This window comes from Phragmites australis, chromosome 21 (assembly GCF_958298935.1).
Source record: "Phragmites australis chromosome 21, lpPhrAust1.1, whole genome shotgun sequence".
Classification (NCBI taxonomy): Eukaryota; Viridiplantae; Streptophyta; class Magnoliopsida; order Poales; family Poaceae; genus Phragmites; species Phragmites australis.
In genome coordinates, this window is record NC_084941.1 from 12456635 (window position 1) to 12475778 (window position 19144).

At 42.6% G+C, this 19144-nt stretch overlaps 1 protein-coding gene, 1 non-coding gene and 1 pseudogene across 3 annotated transcripts; 2 read left to right on the forward strand and 1 right to left on the reverse strand.

Moving 5' to 3' along the window:
• The first annotated feature begins 4083 nt into the window (after positions 1-4083).
• Positions 4084-13699, forward strand: LOC133903709 (uncharacterized). 2 transcript variants are annotated; one of them, XM_062345152.1, is made up of 10 exons: positions 4084-4326; positions 4419-4573; positions 9403-9690; positions 9927-10053; positions 10989-11096; positions 11194-11296; positions 11373-11498; positions 12667-12860; positions 13166-13295; positions 13366-13699. In XM_062345152.1, the coding sequence occupies exons 1-9, from the start codon at positions 4274-4276 to the stop codon at positions 13254-13256; spliced, it is 1245 nt and encodes a 414-aa protein (XP_062201136.1). In that variant the 5' UTR covers positions 4084-4273; the 3' UTR covers positions 13257-13295; positions 13366-13699. The 2 variants fall into 2 exon arrangements, with proteins under 2 accessions (XP_062201136.1, XP_062201135.1); XM_062345151.1 differs by having other exon boundaries at positions 4085-4326; positions 9924-10053.
• LOC133904175 (small nucleolar RNA Z159/U59) lies at positions 7127-7223 on the forward strand. Its single transcript, XR_009907410.1, has one exon. It is a non-coding gene; the product is annotated as a small nucleolar RNA Z159/U59 (small nucleolar RNA).
• A 304-nt stretch (positions 13700-14003) lies between the features above and the next one.
• LOC133903169 (SPX domain-containing protein 3-like) lies at positions 14004-18220 on the reverse strand (annotated as a pseudogene).
• Positions 18221-19144: the final 924 nt, after the last annotated feature.

Consider the following 19144-nt stretch of genomic DNA (forward strand, 5'->3'; position numbering starts at 1 on the left):
TGTGACTGGCTCAGGCTTTCCAACATTTGGCATCAGAGCCAGTGTTCTCGGATCAACCATGTCATCTTCTACGAGCACACACTTAACCATGGAATCATTCCTCAAAATCACTTCTTTTGGAAATTAAATTTACCCCTTAAAATGAAGATATTTCTTTGGTACTTGTCGAAGGAGCATCGTCTTAACAGAAGATAACTTAGCTAAACCAGAATGGCATGGTAGTAAAAAAAACTTCTTTTGTAATAACAATGAGTGTTGGGCTATATGGTTTAGTAGAAATGATGTTGCGTTGACAAGGCAAGAGCACGCCCTTATATGTAGGTTGTCTTCAAGAGAATATATTGGATTCACTTATGGACTTGGCTACAAAAGGAGGATACATCAAGGATGAAGATGAAGTGGACATGCCGTATCTTGAAAACAATTATCAAGGAGATTTTCTTCAATCATGGGTGGATGTTTACTATTAGGATGAAGTGGTTTGATCGTTTAGTTTGATCTACCTGATGTTGTGTTTGGTCCAACCGAAAACAACCCAGAGAGCCATTCCTAGAAATTACAAAATTCAGTTAGACGGTTCGCGTTTCGGTCACACTGTTCTTATAAAAATTAGCACTAAGCAACTTGAGCTCTAATGAAGGGAAACTGATCAAACAACCTCCAAATTGTCTCAAACTTTGAACACAAGCCAAATAGAACCTAGAAAACATAATCCAACATAAAGCACATGAAAACATGAACAAAATTTGAACTTTTTGCAAATTAATGACTCCAAGGTAAAGCCCAAAAAGTTAGATTTTGAATAGCTCATGACATGAATTGACATCAAATAATTTGGGACGTGTTCTCATCGTTCATAGCTAACAAAATCATTACAAGAACTTAGAAAACAAAGAGAACAAGGAAATCAAGAAAATTACCTAAAAGAGGCAAAACATGGCAAACAGATGAAAACCACCAAAAACAACACTTATGCCAGAGGGTATGCACCGAGATCAAGATTAGATCAATATTCTCATCCTTCCATACACAAAGAACTAACACATAATTCAAAATCCAAAGAAACCAAAAAACTTGTAAAGAGAAGCAAGGGATTCAATAAAAACATTAAACTATAAATTATCGATGTAAAGAATATAGGGTCCCCTACTGGTATGACCCGCGACGGTCAGCTTTGGGCAGTACCCACTTTCGTTCTTTGACCCATGGCCCCTGCGTGACCAGTCGACGCCAGCGTGACCACCACCAGGGCCTCCGCATGGTTCCCCGCGACCAGTCCTTACTGGTCGCAGGGCAGGTATTCATCTAGGCCAGTCAAACCTCATTTAATGCCGCTACTCACGCCGTTTTCCTTCCCAGGCAGTCCACTCTGGCTGAGGTGGCATGGTCGGCGCAAAGTTACCTTATCCCGTCCTGCAAACATTAATTGTTGTGGGATAGGCGAGCAGGCATGACAGGGAGCGCAGCAGGCGCATATGGGAAGCCTGCGACAGGACAAGGCAGGCGGGGCACTTCGAGCGTGACAAACGGGGGTGCGACCGATGGACGGGATGGCTGCCGTAGGGATCCAGGGTAGAAACAACGAATGTAGGCTTGTAATGCTTGCTTATATCGTTTCTTAGGACATGTATGGGTCTACTGGTTGGGCCCACTTGTAAGACTTCTCCCCCTATAATATAAATGGGGGATATCTTCTGTAAAAAAAGGAGGATGAAGAAGAATACACAGGATGTAGGACTATTACTTCACCAGGGGCCCGAACCTGGATAACTCTTGTGTTCCTGAGCAACAAACACACACATTCCATAACCACACCCGAAATACCGATCACGCATCCGCTATCCAGCATACCCTGGAATCATTATCAGGGATTTACCCTCGACATTTGGCGCGCCAGGTAGGGGGGTGTGTTTTCGAGTTCTGGGAAGTGTCGTTAATTTCTTATGGGCTATCCATATTCGAATCCCCAACGATCGATGAGTCTCGCTCGGAGGATCCCAGTTGTTGTGTGTTCTTCATGGGATACAACCCAGACAAACCTGATATGTTTCAGAGTCAGCACATTGGACTAGGTTCCAAAGGCCTCGGGGTTCAAGGAAAAGCAGCAGAGGCATCCATATTCAAGGCGCCGACGGAGGCTCACGGATCGCAAGTCCTGGGGGAACCGGCCTCATCAACGGCAGCCCCACCCGGAGGAGCGCTCACCGTGTCGGAATGGTAAACACCCAGCCCTGTGGCGCAAGCCGATACCATCGACCAGGTATGATCCGAACATGTAAAAGAGTACCCAGAAACTAATCGGAGGTGTTGTTTCTTCGAGCAGGTTCAACCCGAGGACGGATGAGGGGTCCACACTTTGCACTTCTGACATGGGTAACAACCACTCCCCGCTGTAGACTAGGACCTCAGAAAGATAACCCTCTCCTCCCCCGGTACCGACCACCCATCAATAGGAAGGGGGAATCTTTGTCTTACCTTGCAGGATTTTAAGGCGCAATAGGCGCAGTACTGGTCCCTAAAGAGAGACATGTTTCCACCGACCACGAATGAGCACAAAACCCTGCGTCGTCAGGTACATGGTTCAATTATATTTTTCCAATTAATAATAACAATGTGGAGTATGAGGGCCTCTTATCTGGAACTGCAGCAGCACTCGCGCGGAGAGTGTAACACCTACTAGCGATGAGTGACTCGCTATTGGGTGTGACCCTAATGCCAAAGGGTTTTCCACTCTGGCTGAGGCTGCATGGTCGGCGCAGAGTTACCTTATCCCGTCCCGCAGACATTAATTATTGCGGGACATGTGCGCAGGTGTGACAGGGGGCGCAGCAGGCGCGCGTGGGAAGCCTGCCACAGGACAGGGTAGGGCGGTCACTTCGGTGCGCGATAAACAGGGGTGCGACCGATGGATGGGACGGCCATCGTAGGGACCCAGAGCAGGCATAATAAATGTAGGCTTGTAATGGTTGCTTATATCATTTCTTAGACAGGTATGGGTCTGCTGGTTGGGCTCACTTGTAAGACTTCTCCCCTCTCAAATATAAAGGGGATATCTTTTGTAAAAAAGGGAGGATGAAGAAGAATACACAGGATGTAGGGCTATTACCTCACGAGGGGCTTGAACCTGGATAACTCTGGTGTTCCTGAGCAACAAACACACACACATTCGATAGGCACATTCAGAACGCCGATCACGTACCCGCTGTTTAGTATACCCCGGAATCATTATCAGGGATTTACCCTTGACACAAATGAAGGCACAAGAGATGGGACAACTGATTTAATCAAACTTATACTTTCATTACTTCAATATAAGTCAAGAGGAATGATTGCATATGATATGTATGATTCTCTTATCTCACCACCATGAACAACAAAAAGAGGCTATACACCAGGCCTACCATCTATTCTCCCCTCTCCTCTAAATATATCATAAAATCTTAAATATGAAACAAATGGCTCAAGAGGCTCTAACACCAGCCCCCTTACTTATATAAGCAGTTCTAGATATTCCTAGAATGCGCTCACTTACTCACACACTTACCTTAAGGATATTTTCGTCTAACTCTTCATTCATCATCCAATGCTTCCAGCATCTTCTCCACTTTATTTAGCCTCAATGTAAGCTTTATGATATTATCACTGTCACGTACACCTCCATCCATCACATGAAGTTTTAAAGTCAAATCATCAAATCATCTTTAACGCTCCTCAAAACTTACTCTTGATGTTTTGTCAGCGCTTAGTGCTGACATTAGTTTTGCGATTTACTTTCACTTTTACTAGTGGGCTAACTTACCTCCAGAGAGCTTGGTTCCGTAGTGTTACATGTCACCAAGTAGCAGAAACAATTTATGCTTGACTATACCTGTGTCTGCTTTGGAGTTTCTATAGTAGTACACCAATGGATTCAATTGAGAGAAACAGTTGTAACGTGAGCTGATCTTGGCCAAGGAATTAAGGAGGCGCTGCAGCACCTGAGCTGAAACATAAACCGAGTATATGCTAAATTCGTGCACGTCCAGAACTCCACATTGTTGTATTCTAATCCGCGAGGATTCAATTCGTTTTTCACTTCACCCCAAAGTTTGCCAAAAAAAAAAAAAAACAGCACGGAGACCTAATTGTAAATTTCGTAAAACCACGCGTCGTCAGTGTTAGTTCCCCCCTCCTCTTTCCTCTCTGAAAACCCTAACCCCTCCTCGCCGCGGATCCGACCCCCAAATCCAAACCCCTCCTCCGCCTCCCGGTGTCCCCCGCCGCGCGCACCGCCATGCCGGACGTGCAGGCGCTCGTCAGCGACTTCGTCCTCAAGCTCAAGCGCCGGTAAGCCGCTCCCCTGTGTCGTCCGATTCGGCTGTTCTCTGGTTCTAGTGTACTCACGCCTGTGCGTGTTTCTCGGGGTGGCGCGGGGGCAGGAAAGTGGAGGGCTCGCACGCCGTGGCGCGGCAAACGGCGGAGCTGCTGCGGTCTGTGGTGTCGCAGCACCGGATGGGCAGCGCCAACCAGGCGGCCGCCCTCGCCGACGCTGTCTGCGCCGTTGGGGAGCAGCTCATTGCCGCCAACCCCATCGGTACGCTCCGCCCTAAAAGCTCCAACTTTTATATATTTTCCTGAATTGAGATGCTATTCATGTTCTTGTTAAATTCAGATGCTAGTGGTTTTCTCTGAGTTGTAGTCATGTTTTATTTCCACAATGTGTGTTGTTGCATTCTCGAAGGCTGATTGGATGCCAAATTCGCTCGGTGCCAGCGATGTTTATCGGGTTTGCAATATGTTGATGTCCATGTACTGTACTTGATTTGTAACATGTCCACAGATTATTAATGAGCGCTATTGCTTGCCTATTTCTTATGTGTGCACTTTACGGATGTGTATTTGTCGGCACTGGTGATACCAAAGCTACTTTGCGTTGTGTTACTTAGGAAAACTATTTTTTTTCTGGGATTAGAATCCATTAGCTTAACCACAGTTATGGAATATTTACTGTAATTGGATTTAGTTGGTTCTCAACTGTAGGTTTCAGGGGCCATTAATTATTATTACATCTAACTATTTGTGTGCCATTTGATGGCTTGGGTGGCATTGCTTGTGGCTTTATGTATGTTCTCAGTTATGGCCTTAGAGATCTCAGATTCAGTTCAATGGGACGTATTACCTTGCTATTGAGCTTTGTGTTTTGCCACCAAGCGCTAACCCCATTTGTGCATGGCATACTTAAAGAGAAATCATTTGAAGTTGTTCATTTTTCTACTTTATTTGATTTGTTACATATTTACCTAGGTAAGGTCTCATTATATCATCTTTTTTATTCCGAAGCTCTGATGATGCACTATTTGCCCCTAAGTGGATGTACCGAGTAATAACTTGAGGTCCAGGCTGGTGAGGGCATGTAGCCACATAAGTACATGAAAATGTGAACTTCTTAGAGTAGAAATTGCTTGAATTCGAGAATTGTCGTTGGAGCCTATTTTAGTCCCATCTTTGAAGTATATGGTCAAGTTTCTTTATGAGTAGCATAGTATAAGTGGCGTAGTATCCGGTATGCAAAGGGAGTATCCAATCCCTTCTTGCTCTCACTTGTTGAGTGGAATGAATGCAATATGGTGAGCAAAAACTCATCTAACCATAGGGTTCATAGATGAGACACCAACTTTATCTGGAATTCCTATAATTAATTTCCTAACTCGGAGGGACCCAAAACAAAGGAGTCCTTACATTATTCTAAAGAAAGACTGAAGTAAAAACCAACTTCCCAAGGAGTGTAGGTCTAACCCTATGACTAGTGAATCCTTGCTCTCATATGAACTAGCCTCTTCACACCGGTTTAATTGAGGTAAGACAATATGACGGCGATGTCTAATGACGTTTCAGCTTCAAGGCACTTCTTCTCCTGGCTGATATGTCCTACTATGCTCCTGGTGTCGTCACGGTGCTCACCAACGTAGCAATGTTGTCTGATTGTGCTTTGACATTGTCATCATAGGTCGCAAGATTCTGGGTGGCTATGTCCTCCAGGCACATGAACTCTTCTTCTTGCTTCCTTGTAGCCTTCACCTGCTGTTCATATTTTGCCGCCTGTCTTTTCCAGTTCGATCGCTGGGAGATAATTTTTGGCGTATCACCCCCAAGTTAGCACACCCATCCTTGGCGAGCTTAAGGCCTTGTTTGTTTGGGTTTTTTTCTGCCTTCTTGCCCCTAGAAACCGAAAGCCCAAATAAACAGTCGCTTTTGGAAGTGGCTTCTCATAAGCTAGCCACCCACAAAAGCCACATTTGTATTGGAATCTAGAAGCTCGGTCCGGGAAGCTTCTCTAGCTTTCGCTGGCTGTGGATACGAGAGTGCCCCTAAGGTTGGCTTGTATTTACCTACCACTGCCACTCCTATATCTCAACTCTCTCAATTTCACATCCATTCGAGCATCCCCTGAACCGGGCATCGCTCTCTCCCGTAAGGCAAACTCACGGGTGACTATGGTTTCGGTCAGACGCCGTCGCCACCGGCCGTCGCCGCAACTTGCCACCCGTCGACGCCGCCCGTGGAACCTAGCCTCTCCACAGCTGAATTGACCTAGCTGCTGGCGGAACTTGGAAGTCCTCCTTCCTTGTTGATTCATCTACGCGCACCCTACTAGATTAGGCTCTCTTGCTTTTAGATTTGGTTCTTTTGCTCTTTCGTTTATGGTTTTCTTTTCTTTTGAATGCTTGAACTAAGGAAATCCCTGTCAATCTGCTCTTTTTTTTTTTCTTGTCTCCTGATTATTTGTTCTGCCTCAATTATGATTTTCCCCCCACTGGATTGATCGGGAAGAATTTGGATGATCCCTGTGAAGACCTGTGATTTTAAAGTACTGGCCTAAGTTACATCATTGACGAGTCTTATTATTATCACAAAGTGGGATCTGGATCATCTTCCAAATCTTCGCAAATCTGGCTTTCTTTCAGCCTTGTCAGTCCCGATGACTGCGCATGATTTAAGTTTCAGCCTTCTCTGAAAAACTATCAATCTGTTGATACTCTTCATATCCATGTTCTGAGGGTGCTCATCGGTTTTTCTCGGATTTCTTCCTCTTATTTGTGCTGTAATTTTAAAAGATTTTTTTTTTGGAATTTTATGATCGATTCTAGTCTCCGGTAATGATAAAAAATGGAAACTTTCATTCTTCCGATGCGCTTTCTCATGGTGTGTTGCAGAAGCAATCTAGAGACCTGAACTGAAGGGACCGTAACCAGTTGTTGGATCTTGGATTAGACACATTTATCAGGAAAAAATGATGATAAGAAGGATTAGACCTTAAATAATACTTTTTATCAGAATATACCACCTTGTAGACAAGAATGTAGTTTTGGACTGGACTACATGGAAATGACAATCAGAAGGATGCATAATAACATTTTAAATCTAACAGAACGAACAACTCCTTCACATGGCCTGATTATTGTAAATTTGTAATAGACAGCAAAGGCTAGGGACGATAATTTACGAGGAGCTTTATGTTCATGATTTTAATTGTTAACCATTCCAATCTTTCGGTGTTTCGAAGATGCAGTGAAGAATATTTTTGAAGTTGCCAAGTTATCCAATGCGGAAACAATAAAAGATTATCATAGCATGCATGGCTCTTCACAACTTTATTCAAGATAGTGCTTTGAGAGATGTTGTCAAGATAGAGTATTCTATACAAATATTATCAACTGGCACTAAAAAACAGTTTACAGAAACAAATACATTCACTCCAAACAGTCATGGGCATTACAAACATTGCACATTTCATTCAGCTGAAAAGCCATCAGCCAGACCATCTAAAAGCAGGATTGCGAAATGGACACAACATTTACATAAGCAACTTTTAGAAAAGCAGCTTCTCCAGGGCCATTATCCAGAAGAAGCTTTTGGCAAAGTCATGACCCAAACAAACATGCCCTAAATCCAGCTATCACCTTTGAGCAGGCAACATCTAGTTGTCGTAAATAGGAGTGGTTCCTCTTCTTAAGGATCCAAGTACCACATAGACTTTTGATTCAGTTGAAGTAGAGGCACGCTTCTATTTGCGGCAGCTGGATGTCCCCTGCTTGGAAACACCTATAGACACGATGCCAAAAAATTATCTCCCAGTGACACAAGTGGATAGGACAGGCTGCAGAATATGAACATGAGGCGAAGGTTGCAAGGAAGCGGGAAGAAGAGTTCATACGCCTATAAGACATAGCCTCCTAGAATCTTGCGACCTATGATGACAATGTCAAATCACAATGACAACATTGCTAGGCTGTTGAAGCATCGTGATGACACGAGGAGCCATGTGTGACATATCCGCCAGTAGGAAAAACACCTAGAAGCTGAAACGATATCCAATGTCACCATCATATTGTTTTATCTCAACTAAACCGATGTGAGAGTCTAGTTCATCTGCGAATGGTTCACTAGTGACAGGATTGGGCCCGTGCGGTATCCAGCCCTGTAGGAAGTTTATTTTTACTTTAGTCTTTCTTTAGAATAATGTAAGGACTATTTTGCTCTGGGCGCTTCCAGATCAGTAAATTGATTCTAGGAACTTTAGATAAAGATGGGGCATCATCTATGCACTCTTTAGTTAGATAAATGTTTGCTTCAACAAGTTATATACTCATCCTCTTGAATAAAATCGAGTGAGTAGCGGTCCGAGGAATGACGGCATGAATGTCCAGCCTAAACACCAATATACTATTAGAACTTACATGAGCTTGTTTGCCTAGACATTCAATATTTCATCTGTATATAGATAATTAGAGAGAGAATTGCACTACAATTCTCTTAACTTGCGAGGTTCTACCACTTAAGTCCCTTAAGTTGCACTTCACTTTCTCAGCCCCTCAACTTGTAGTCCCTTTGCACCCAAGGTCCTCTCCATTATCAGCTAACAGATTGGCAGGATTATCTTTTTGGTGACTCACTTTCCTTTCTCTTGCAACTTAGCTGCCTGCATGGTCACCTCGTCATCATAGGGTTACACTCAGCTACATCTGTTAGGAAACATAGAATTGGACCTCTGGTACAAACAGTTAGAAGTTCAGGGAGGTAGGAAAGTAAAATGCAAGTTTAGGGAACAAAGTGCTACAACCTTGCAAGTTGATGGAGCTGCAATGCAATTTTCTCATAATTAGATATCAATCGGGAAGTAGAGTAATCCAGTCGCTGGATGGTGCATGGGTGTCAGAAAATAAGGCTGCTGTCATAATAGCATGTTTGTATCCTGATTGCAGGGCTATATATTCAATTCAGCTTCCTGTATATTGGGCAATATGTAGTTAGTATATCGATGTAAAGTTTTAACTATGCGGGCGGTAGACAGAGGATACCTCACCTATCTCCGTTCCTAATTGTAATGCTAGCTTTTAATCAATGTGGACTCTGTTTTTGCAGAGCTTGCTGTTGGCAACATTGTGAGACGTGTTTTGCATATAATAAAAGAGGAGGATATATCTTCTACAGCAGTTGGTATTGAAGGTCTTTCCGTTACTGTTGACAGTGATGATGAATATGACAGTGAACATGATGATCGCCCGACATTGTCTGCTGCTGTTCTTGCTGCTCATGCTAGAAATGCCCTTCGTGCACCTTCGTTGCAGACTCTTCTGGATGATATTCCTGTGAATCCTGAAATTTTCCGCTCTGCGTCATCAGCTGGGGACTCAGACGGTAAAAGTAAATGTATGTCCTCATGAGTTATCTTGCAATGCATGTTCTCATAGTGTTCTCTTTCACTACACAACATCCCACCTGAACTGGTGGTATTCTTGATCCTTCCTGTATAATTTAGAAAAAACATCGTTTTTTAAATGATTATACCAGAGGCATAGATTTTGAAATTTATGTTACCCTTGTAGGCCTTTATGCATATTTAAGGTTAGTATTGCTCTGAAATCACATCTATTCTACTATAGCAGCTGGAGATAAGAGCTCAACTAAGAAACTGAAGCATGATGTCATTGCTGCCATTGGTGATCTTATTGATGAGATCGACAATTGCTATGAGCCGATTTCTGAGCAAGCGGTGGAACTTATTCACCAAAAGTACGATCTTGCTTTTGCTAACATGCAGCAATATTGCTTTAAGCTAATTTCAACTGCCTTTTTTTTTTAATCTGAGTTGCTTTAATGATGAAAAACACTTTTGAGCTGTTGCATATGATAGGTACTCATACATTTTACATGTATATCCTAAAGCACATCTCAACTATCAAACAGCAAATGAATGCTTGTTGTGGCCTTCAGTTCTTCAAATGTCAGTTATCAATTAATTAAAAATTAAAATGGGTCAAATGGACAAAGTGTTCAAAATATACATATATATATAATCTTGTTTACTGTTACCTGTACAAAAGCCATTGGTAGAAAAATACTATCCAATTATAGAAGAAAGGTTATTTCATGCAATCCGCAAAGAAGTTTCTCAATGATCTATTTATCTTTTGATGTAAAGAAATTAAGAAAGCTTCATTTGCATAAGTGACCTGTTGCAATATACTTGCTGCTCAAAAGTAATGTGCTTAAAAAACATTTGCTCTTAATCCAAAATACAAGTCATTTAGGACATCGACATAGTCTCCAAGGTGACACTTTGACTATAAATTTCTATTAAAGTATGATATTTCAAAGAAAAATAATTATATGTTATGAAAGTATTTTTCATGATGAATCTGTTAACCTCAATCTTACATTGTCAATCCATGTATTTTTTTATATAGCGATGGTCAAAGCTAAATAAGTTTGACTGATAAGAAACTTAGAACCATATATTTTGGATTTGAGGCAGTAGCATATAAGCATTATAAGTTCAGTGGGCCAATATCTGAAGAATCAAAGATTGCACAACTCATAATGGTCTTGAGTCTTGATTATACTGCTTGATTAGATTCTGAGGTCCTCTAATACCTCAGAACCAGCTGAAATATACTGCTTGATTACTAAAATACTAATTGTAGCTAATTATTTATTGTTTTTTACAGTGAGGTGATCCTAACGCTTGGTCGTTCTAAAACTGTCAAGGAGTTCTTGTATGCTGCAAAGGAGAAGAAGCGATCTTTTCGTGTATTTGTTGCTGAAGGTGCTCCAAGGTTTGTGCATTATTTGAACTTCATTGTAACCTGTTTGTTTGTTGTGCACATGATACTCTTGCTCGACTCACTGTGGTAATGTTGATGTTTAAATCAGATATCAGGGGCATGTTCTTGCAAAAGAGCTCGTTGAGAAAGGGGTACAAACTACTGTTATAACAGATTCAGCTGTTTTTGCTATGATCTCTCGAGTTAACATGGTATGTGCGTGTGGTGATTGTTGTTTTATAAATTATTTGTGTTTGTTACAAATATAACTCCTGGTTTTATCTCAAGGTCATAGTTGGAGCGCATGCTATAATGGCAAATGGTGGAGTCATTGCACCAGTTGGGATGAACATGGTTGCACTTGCTGCTCAAAGGCACGCTGTGCCCTTTGTTGTGGTTGCTGGTAGTCACAAGGTTGATTTATTGTACATTATGCATTTCATTAGGATATATATCCCCAAATTTTGCATACTAAATAGCTAAAAAAGAATTGAGACCTGTGCTTCATTTTCAATGTATGCATGTGTCCCTAATTTGCTTTTTGATACTTTGATCATTCATAGTGTGATGCATTCTCCTGTCGCTAGCCCACTTGTTACTTTGTCCTTATTACATGAATGAATTAAAAGAGACGACTCAAAGCACTTATGATATTGCTGTCAATGTCATATTGCACTACTACAGTGATACCAGGATAATAGTATCTTCTTATCCAAATGTTGCCTCGACATCAAATCGGATACAACTTATTTTTCCCATATATTGTCATCTACAAAAATTTCAGTCTCGGAAATCTCTTTGATACTTCCATTTTCCATAGTAGGTATCATGCTTAGATAGACTCATGATGGCAATGTAGCATAAGTATACATCGTCAAGTGCATTCATTATTATCCTTTCTATTATTTTTTTGCAAGGAAGCTAGAGTTTATTATTTACTCAGAGAAGTACAATCATGAGCAATCAATTGCTCTATCCTTTATATTTTAGTGTCAACTAGATTTTATTCATGTGAAGGATTTTCTTTGGAATATCGAGCTAGAGAAGAATCGGTTGATCCTCTCCAGGAACTAAACCCTACTCTGGTTGGGATTAACCCAGAGGCCTCTGGCACGAAAAAGCATTATTTCCTTGTAAGGTGTCACTAAGTGCTCAAGAAAAAGAATTTATACCTTAAAATTTCTGATAATTTCCTTTGCAATACTGCCTCCGGCATCCAATACACATGTTTGACCATTACTTTTTCCATGTTGGCAAAAGTTTGCAAAACTATAATTATATCAAAGTACTTTTGATGACAAATCTATTAATATTGTTTCCATACTAAAAATCTAAATTCTTATGTGTATATTAGTAGTCAAAATTTTAAAATGTCAACTGCACACATTTGAGAGTGACAGGAAAGAACAGAGGGAGTTGTTGCTTAAAGAGCAATAGGTTGTATTTGAAATTTGAATGTTCATTTCACCAAACATCAGTTAGAATGATTTGAAGTAGAATATGTTTCTGAAGTTTACATTGTTACCAAGTTTTGCATATCTTATTAGAAATTTAATAGTATTTCTTCATTCTTGCATGGCAGTTGTGTCCTTTGTATCCACACAACCCAGAGGTGTTGCTGAATGAACTTAAATCGCCATCTGATTTGCTTGACTTCGGTGAGTTCTCAGATTGCATGAATTTCAGCACTCAGGATGGCAGTTCCCTTTTAAATGTTGTGAATCCAACATTTGACTATGTGCCACCGAAGCTTGTGAGCCTTTTCATCACTGATACGTAAGTTCTCTCTCCATTTGTTTTCTGGGATCAAGTAACTTGAAAGAATGGATCTGTGCTTGGCAGTATTTTTTGGTGTCTGGTAGTGCTGGTGCCATGCAAATTCATATATTTCTTTCGTTACATAGTTCAGGCATGTGTCTGAACTCTGATTAAGAACTGTAACCTACATCTAGTGGCTCAAAGTTTAATCTGGAACTAACAAATTCATATGCCAAACGCTAGTATTGTATCTGTAGACATTCTACACTTCCATTCATATCATCCAGTTTCTTTTCCTGATCTAGTTACCTTTTGCCTGACAGTGGGGGCCACAGTCCATCTTATATGTACCGGCTTATTGCTGAGTATTACTCAGTTGATGATTTGGTAGTGAGACGGAAGTCAACATCTTGAAAGAACATAAAAGCATCCTGAGACTACTGGTTTATGAAGGTAAAATTTGGAATCTTATTTTAACCCAAGCTCTGTTGTCGTAACTCAGTCACAATCTGTTGTTTCTCAGGTAGAGTTGGAGATGTTGCTCTCTTCAGTGCAATCGCCTGTTGTGTTCCAGAAGTCCAGTTCTGTAGTTGCAGTCAAACTGCAGGAAATCGATGCAAGCATTGTCCTCGCCCTAGCTTTTAACGATTTTGAGTGTAAACTGTTGAGGAAATGGGGGTGTGACCTGTCATGGATGCATTGTTTGACTATAGAAGATATACACATATGATTTGAGTGTAGAGGGTGGCTGTTTTGTGTCCGTGCATCCTGGCCTGGGCCAGTCGAAATTTTGTCTGTTCAACATTCCAACTGTTCCATATGTGTAGTATTAAGTATTAGCATGCACATTGATGGAATTTTCTGAGCTACCCTTTTTTATAGTCTTATACTCATTTCTTCCGTCGGTTATTTTCGGTCATTCAAATTGCGCCAGAGACAAAAAAAAAGAAAAGAAAAGAAGAGGAAATTCACACAACTTTAAGGGAGCACGATGCTTCGTTTCAGATAGCATGTTTCAACTGTATTTTACATACAAATTCATCTAAGAATTGTTCTTTTTCGGAGGAAAGAAAAAAAAACCTCAGAAGGTTCCTAGCCTGCTGCAAATGAGTTTTTCATGTATGAACGCTGAACTATTCTTCACTAACATTTATCTGCATTGATCATCTCATACAACGATATGGCGTAAGCAGGGGCAGGCGGGAGAAAGAGGTTTGGAGGAGCCCGTATCCATGAATACAACTGAAACTCCCGTGTACGAACAAGACACCGGAGGGCAGCTCTCCGCGTCTCAGATGCGCATGGGATCGGCGACCTGGATGCACCGCGGGAGGTCGGGCTCCGGCGTGGCCATCGGCGGCAGCGAGAAGTGCCCGTACGTGGAGCTCCCACTGCGGAGCTCGCCCATGGTCACCAGCGCGGCCACGGTGTTCCGGAAGATGCCCTGCTCGGTAGCCGCTGCCGCCACAGGGGTCGTCCTGGCGCCGGCCTCGAACACGGCCTCCATCGTGGACTAGCCTGGAGATGAGCTCCGTCGCGAAGAAGGGCTGCCTGAGCACCTTCTCGATGAAGGGCAGCCGGAGGAGCCGGCCGGTGCGCTTGTCGTACTTCTTGAGGATCTTGGCGAGCCCTGCAAAGTTCACCGACCGATCAGCCCCGGTGGTCAGAAATGAGACATAGGCCCATCTATTCGTATAATCGTATCTATTCAGGTTGGTACAAAAACTAGCTCATTTGCTCATGCCATCCGACGGGTTGTGTCTAGTCACTACCTATCTCAACGCGTGATGCTTCATGCTGGCCATGGCCAATTTGTTGCATATTGAAAATTTTGCAGCCTAACCTTCTTCTTTTTCTAATGGAAACAAGCAGCCTAATACTCTTTACTTTGCATACGAAGCAGCTATTATTGACTGATGGACTGACTATGGTCTATGACTGCTCTCTGCTAGTTGAAGTGTTCAATCCAGGAGAAATTTCTACTCAAAAGTAAGCATTATACCCTTTCTTTTTTGAAAAATAAAAGATGTCTTTTTCTTTGAGACCAATAAAAGACAAGTCAGTATTTCATCAGAAGCTGGGACACAGCTACACATCGATGGCATGGTTGCGTACCCACAGAAATAAAAAAGTAATACTCCCTCCTCGTTCAAGAATGTAAATAGCATTTTGTTTTGAAAAATTCATCAAAAGTAAACTTTGACCGTTAATTTCTCTTACAATATATTATCAATTACTATAAAATCAACATTATATTAAAAGTACTTTGAAACACAAATCTATTGAAACGAAATTTGTATACTAAACATACATATAATTTAACTAATTGTCGGTCAAAACGTATGAAGTTTGACTTTTTCAAAACAAAATCCGCCTTACATTAATATGTGTTTTTATTTGGCCATATGCTGGCTAATATCTAGGCCGATTTTACAAGCCGCATGCAAAAACACAAACAGATAGAGGTGTACCGAGCAGAGCAGAATTCAGCAACCTGTGTAATTGATGGCTCTGTAGTTGAGCAGCAGCACCATCTCGCCGAGCAGGTCCACGATCTCCTTCCTCGCCCAAGCTCCTGCACCTTCTTCACCGTCTCCTGCAGCTCCTGCATGCACAGTCGCCCAAGCGTCACGGCACTGACATTACTTTCGCGCGTATGTACGGAGGAGAACGTAGTGGACGTGCCCTGTGCCGTATGATGAAGTCCTCCTCCTGCTCCAAGAAGAAGGCGTTGAACCTGTCGACCTCGCCGACGAGCAGCCGCGCGAACGCGGCCTCTGCTGCGCCGCCACCGCAGGACGGCCACGACGAAACAGGGGAGACGATGAGCCTCTTGAGGCGCTTGTACACAGGGTTCAAAATTGCACCGGGCATTTTTTTTTTTGCCCTCCAGCAAAATCACCAAAATTCATGAAATTCCGGTGAAATTTTGGTCAAAGTAACACAGTCAAAATTCAAAATTTTTGGCTCGAAATTTTGGCAGACTGCAAACATTGACCCTAATTTGACAGCATAGTTTGACAAAAAAATGTAAATAATTACAATATATGTCGCAATCAAGCTAACTAAACTTGCGAACAAATAATACCCACAAAAACAAAGTCCATAACTAGATCGATAGCTTAGAGGATTTATGACAACAACCTAGCTTCTAAATTCTTCAGAGACGGAGCCTGTGAAGGCATTAAAGGACAGATTTAAGTCTTTGATCCGCCAAAAGACGAGAAATGTGTTATGATTTTCCAGTTGATTTTATTTCTGAGGACTTAACACTATAACAATCCCTTGATTCGCTCTTTTCGATCAAATGCAGCAAAATTGGTTATTTAATTTCTGATACAAGCTCATACCGTAGACTAATTAGAAGTAGTCACACTGAAGAATCAAGCACATTACAGTTACCAACAAAGATTTGAAGTCCTCACTTGTCAAGGATGATCAACGTGGTGTTTTCCGGGTCCTTGAACCTCAGCGCCAGCTTTTTCAAGAAGCCCTTCTTGTCCTCCCCGTTGTACGGCACCGCAACCGCCTTCATCTTGGCCTCCCGGAGGTCGGGCGCGCCGGCCTCCCGCGCACGGCCTGATGTCCACGAGCTGCGCATTCGGCTCCTCGAGCAGCCGCTGGTAGGCTTCCCTCGCGGACACGACGGCGTAGGGCTTGGAGCCACCGCCCCCTAGAACCTGCGAGAGTACCAGAGGCAAAGTGACCGCGGCGAGCCCCTGTGGCGACGACGAGCGGGTTCTGGGCGACGAAGTTGTGACCATCCATTGTCCGCCTCGCCCGCGCGCCGCGCTGCCCGGGTGAGCCGGATGCCGAAGCCGCCGCTCGGGTGGAGTGAGATTTGGTTTGGCTCTCGGTGAGTCCGTGAGGCATAGGGATGGCAATCCTACCGGGGGTTTCGGGTACAGCCCCGACTGGTACATGCACGGTTGAAGATTTTGTCCACGGATATGGTGGGTCCGATATCTTTAAAATTGTAGATGAGACATGAGTATTAGAATTTGTTTAGGTATTTATAGATATATTCGTTAAATATTTTAAACTAATAGATCAATACTACATATTTCAATTTAACCTATCTCTTTCTATAACCCTAGCTCTTCACTTAAACTGTGTACTAACTCCAGATTCTAGCTATAGAGGTACAAACACTCCACGCCAGTCGTCGCATGCTCACATGGCTATGCCTCGCCCTTAGGCCCTAGCCGGCTATTGTCCCCATCCCGCCACCATCCCCAGTCAGATGCCGCCTCCAGTAGGATGCCACCCTTAGCCAGCTACCACCCTCATCTGGCAACTGCCCTCATCCCATCATCGTCCCCATCTCGTTGCCATCCCTAGCCGACTGATACTCCCATCTGGTCGTCATCCCCACCCGGTCACACCCTACCCCTATACTACCAAGGATACCGGCCATCAATCGCATAGATGCCAAAACACCAAAGATCAGGGTTCCATCTTCACCTCTCTCTCTCTCTCTGATATTTGGAATGTAGTATCTTGAATTGATCCATTCAATTTGGGCATTCAGATTTGAGGTCAGTGTAGTCTGATTGGTATGCTATGCAACTACTATTAAACATTTGGATTTCCATTATTACGCTTGAGAACAAAGTGTATTTCTCTGTGGGAGTGAAGCATAGCACTGAGCCACTGATTACACAAAGAATGATGTTTCGTCACCTAGGTTTCTGTCGATTCTGTTTTGTACATTGAGACAGTGGTGTTACAGAAAAAACGAAGAGAACTTCCTGACCAGCATCTTATTCCACTATCTTTTAACTAGAAACAATGCTGATTTGCTATATTATAATTGCCTACTTCCTGTAACGATTGTTTGAATAATTGAATGTGACTTATTGGCTTGTTGCTGGTCATATACTCATGGGTAACCCACAGGTTTCGAGTACCTAGTCGGCACAGACATAGGTACAAAAGTTCGTTCATCGTTCTTCACAATCACAGATCGGGTAAGTAAATTCAGATCTTAGGTTAACACGGATCTACTTTGTCCGTACCTGATTTGACCCATTGCTATCTCTGGTGAGGAGGCAACAGGCAATAGGATAAGGTCACACCAAAATTAAAGTACTTCAAAAATAGTTTAATGTTTGGAGGAGTTAGAGTTAGAGTTGAAATGGGCTTTGGCTGGTGAATCTATTTGGACAATTTGTTTCTCTGTTGTACACCAGGAACTTGTCCCTCCATTCCGGGAGGCTCTCCTCCAACTGCTTCTTCAGCCTCTTCCCAAACTTCATCTTCTCCAACTGGTTTCTCACTCCAACTTGCAGCTACTAGTAAAAGAAAAAGGAAAAAAGTGTGTATATATATATCGATCTGATGGATAAATGATTGTGTTTTGGGTCGGCAAATGGCAACTACCTGAGGTGGTGTGATCTTAGCAGTAGTACGTTTGGGAATATTTCACAGCATATGCCATGGTTGGTCTGGAGAGAAGGACGAAGGGCAAATGAGCCTATGATGGCGTACAATGTGACTGGACAAGGTTCTCTTTTTTTTCCACCATCAATACAGCGAGAACTCATGATTTGGTGAAGCTTAATCAACCCCATCCGTCAGGGTCGCCGACTGTAGCTGCAGGTCTAAGAAAGCGAGTTAGGAAAGAATTCTTCAGACGAGAGTAAAGCAAAGCGTCAGAATGAGAACTGGGAGGAAACAAATTAAGCATATGTGCTAAGCATATTCCATACATGCATGCATGCGATGACTCTGGAGTCTGGACATGACCAGGAGCTGCCATTCTGACAGAGGGTTTGATTTCCTTCCCCATATTCTGCTCTTTTGGAAGGTATGATTCCATGGGTGTAACGCCTGAGAAGTAGAATGATGTTTTTTCTGAAAATCGTCAGGTGTCATTTTGTTCCCTCAGTTTCTGGTGAATCAGGTGAGTTAAAATTTATTTTTATTTATAGTGAAATGCTAGAAAATATTTTTATAAATAGATCCAGAACTACCTGGGTTAGCCATCAGAACATCCCACCAGCCTAAGCCGCTCCCCCTAACTATAGCCACCCCTTCCCTAGCAGCCCCACTTTCCCCTCACCCCCTGGCCAACACCCCTTCCACACTCTGTTCTTGGACGTCCTCCTTCCCCCTCTCTTTGATGGAACGAGATCCTCTGACTTTGCTGGAGAACATCAGAGGACAACAGTACCTGACTTTGAGTCATTCTCAGCCATACGATCTAAAATATAAGGCTTTGACCAATCGCTATAGTATTTTGTTGTACAATAATTTTTAGTACAATATTTTTTTGACTGCACATCCCTGTTCACGCAAAC

Coding starts and splice junctions, on each gene's coding strand:
- LOC133903709 (XM_062345151.1), top strand. CDS start 4,274: ATGCCGGACGTGCAGGCGCTCGTCAGCGACTTCGTCCTCAAGCTCAAG. Junction 4,574..9,402: donor CATTGCCGCCAACCCCATCG/GTACGCTCCGCC, acceptor CTGTTTTTGCAG/AGCTTGCTGTTGGCAACATT. Junction 11,297..11,372: donor TGATCTCTCGAGTTAACATG/GTATGTGCGTGT, acceptor TTTTATCTCAAG/GTCATAGTTGGAGCGCATGC.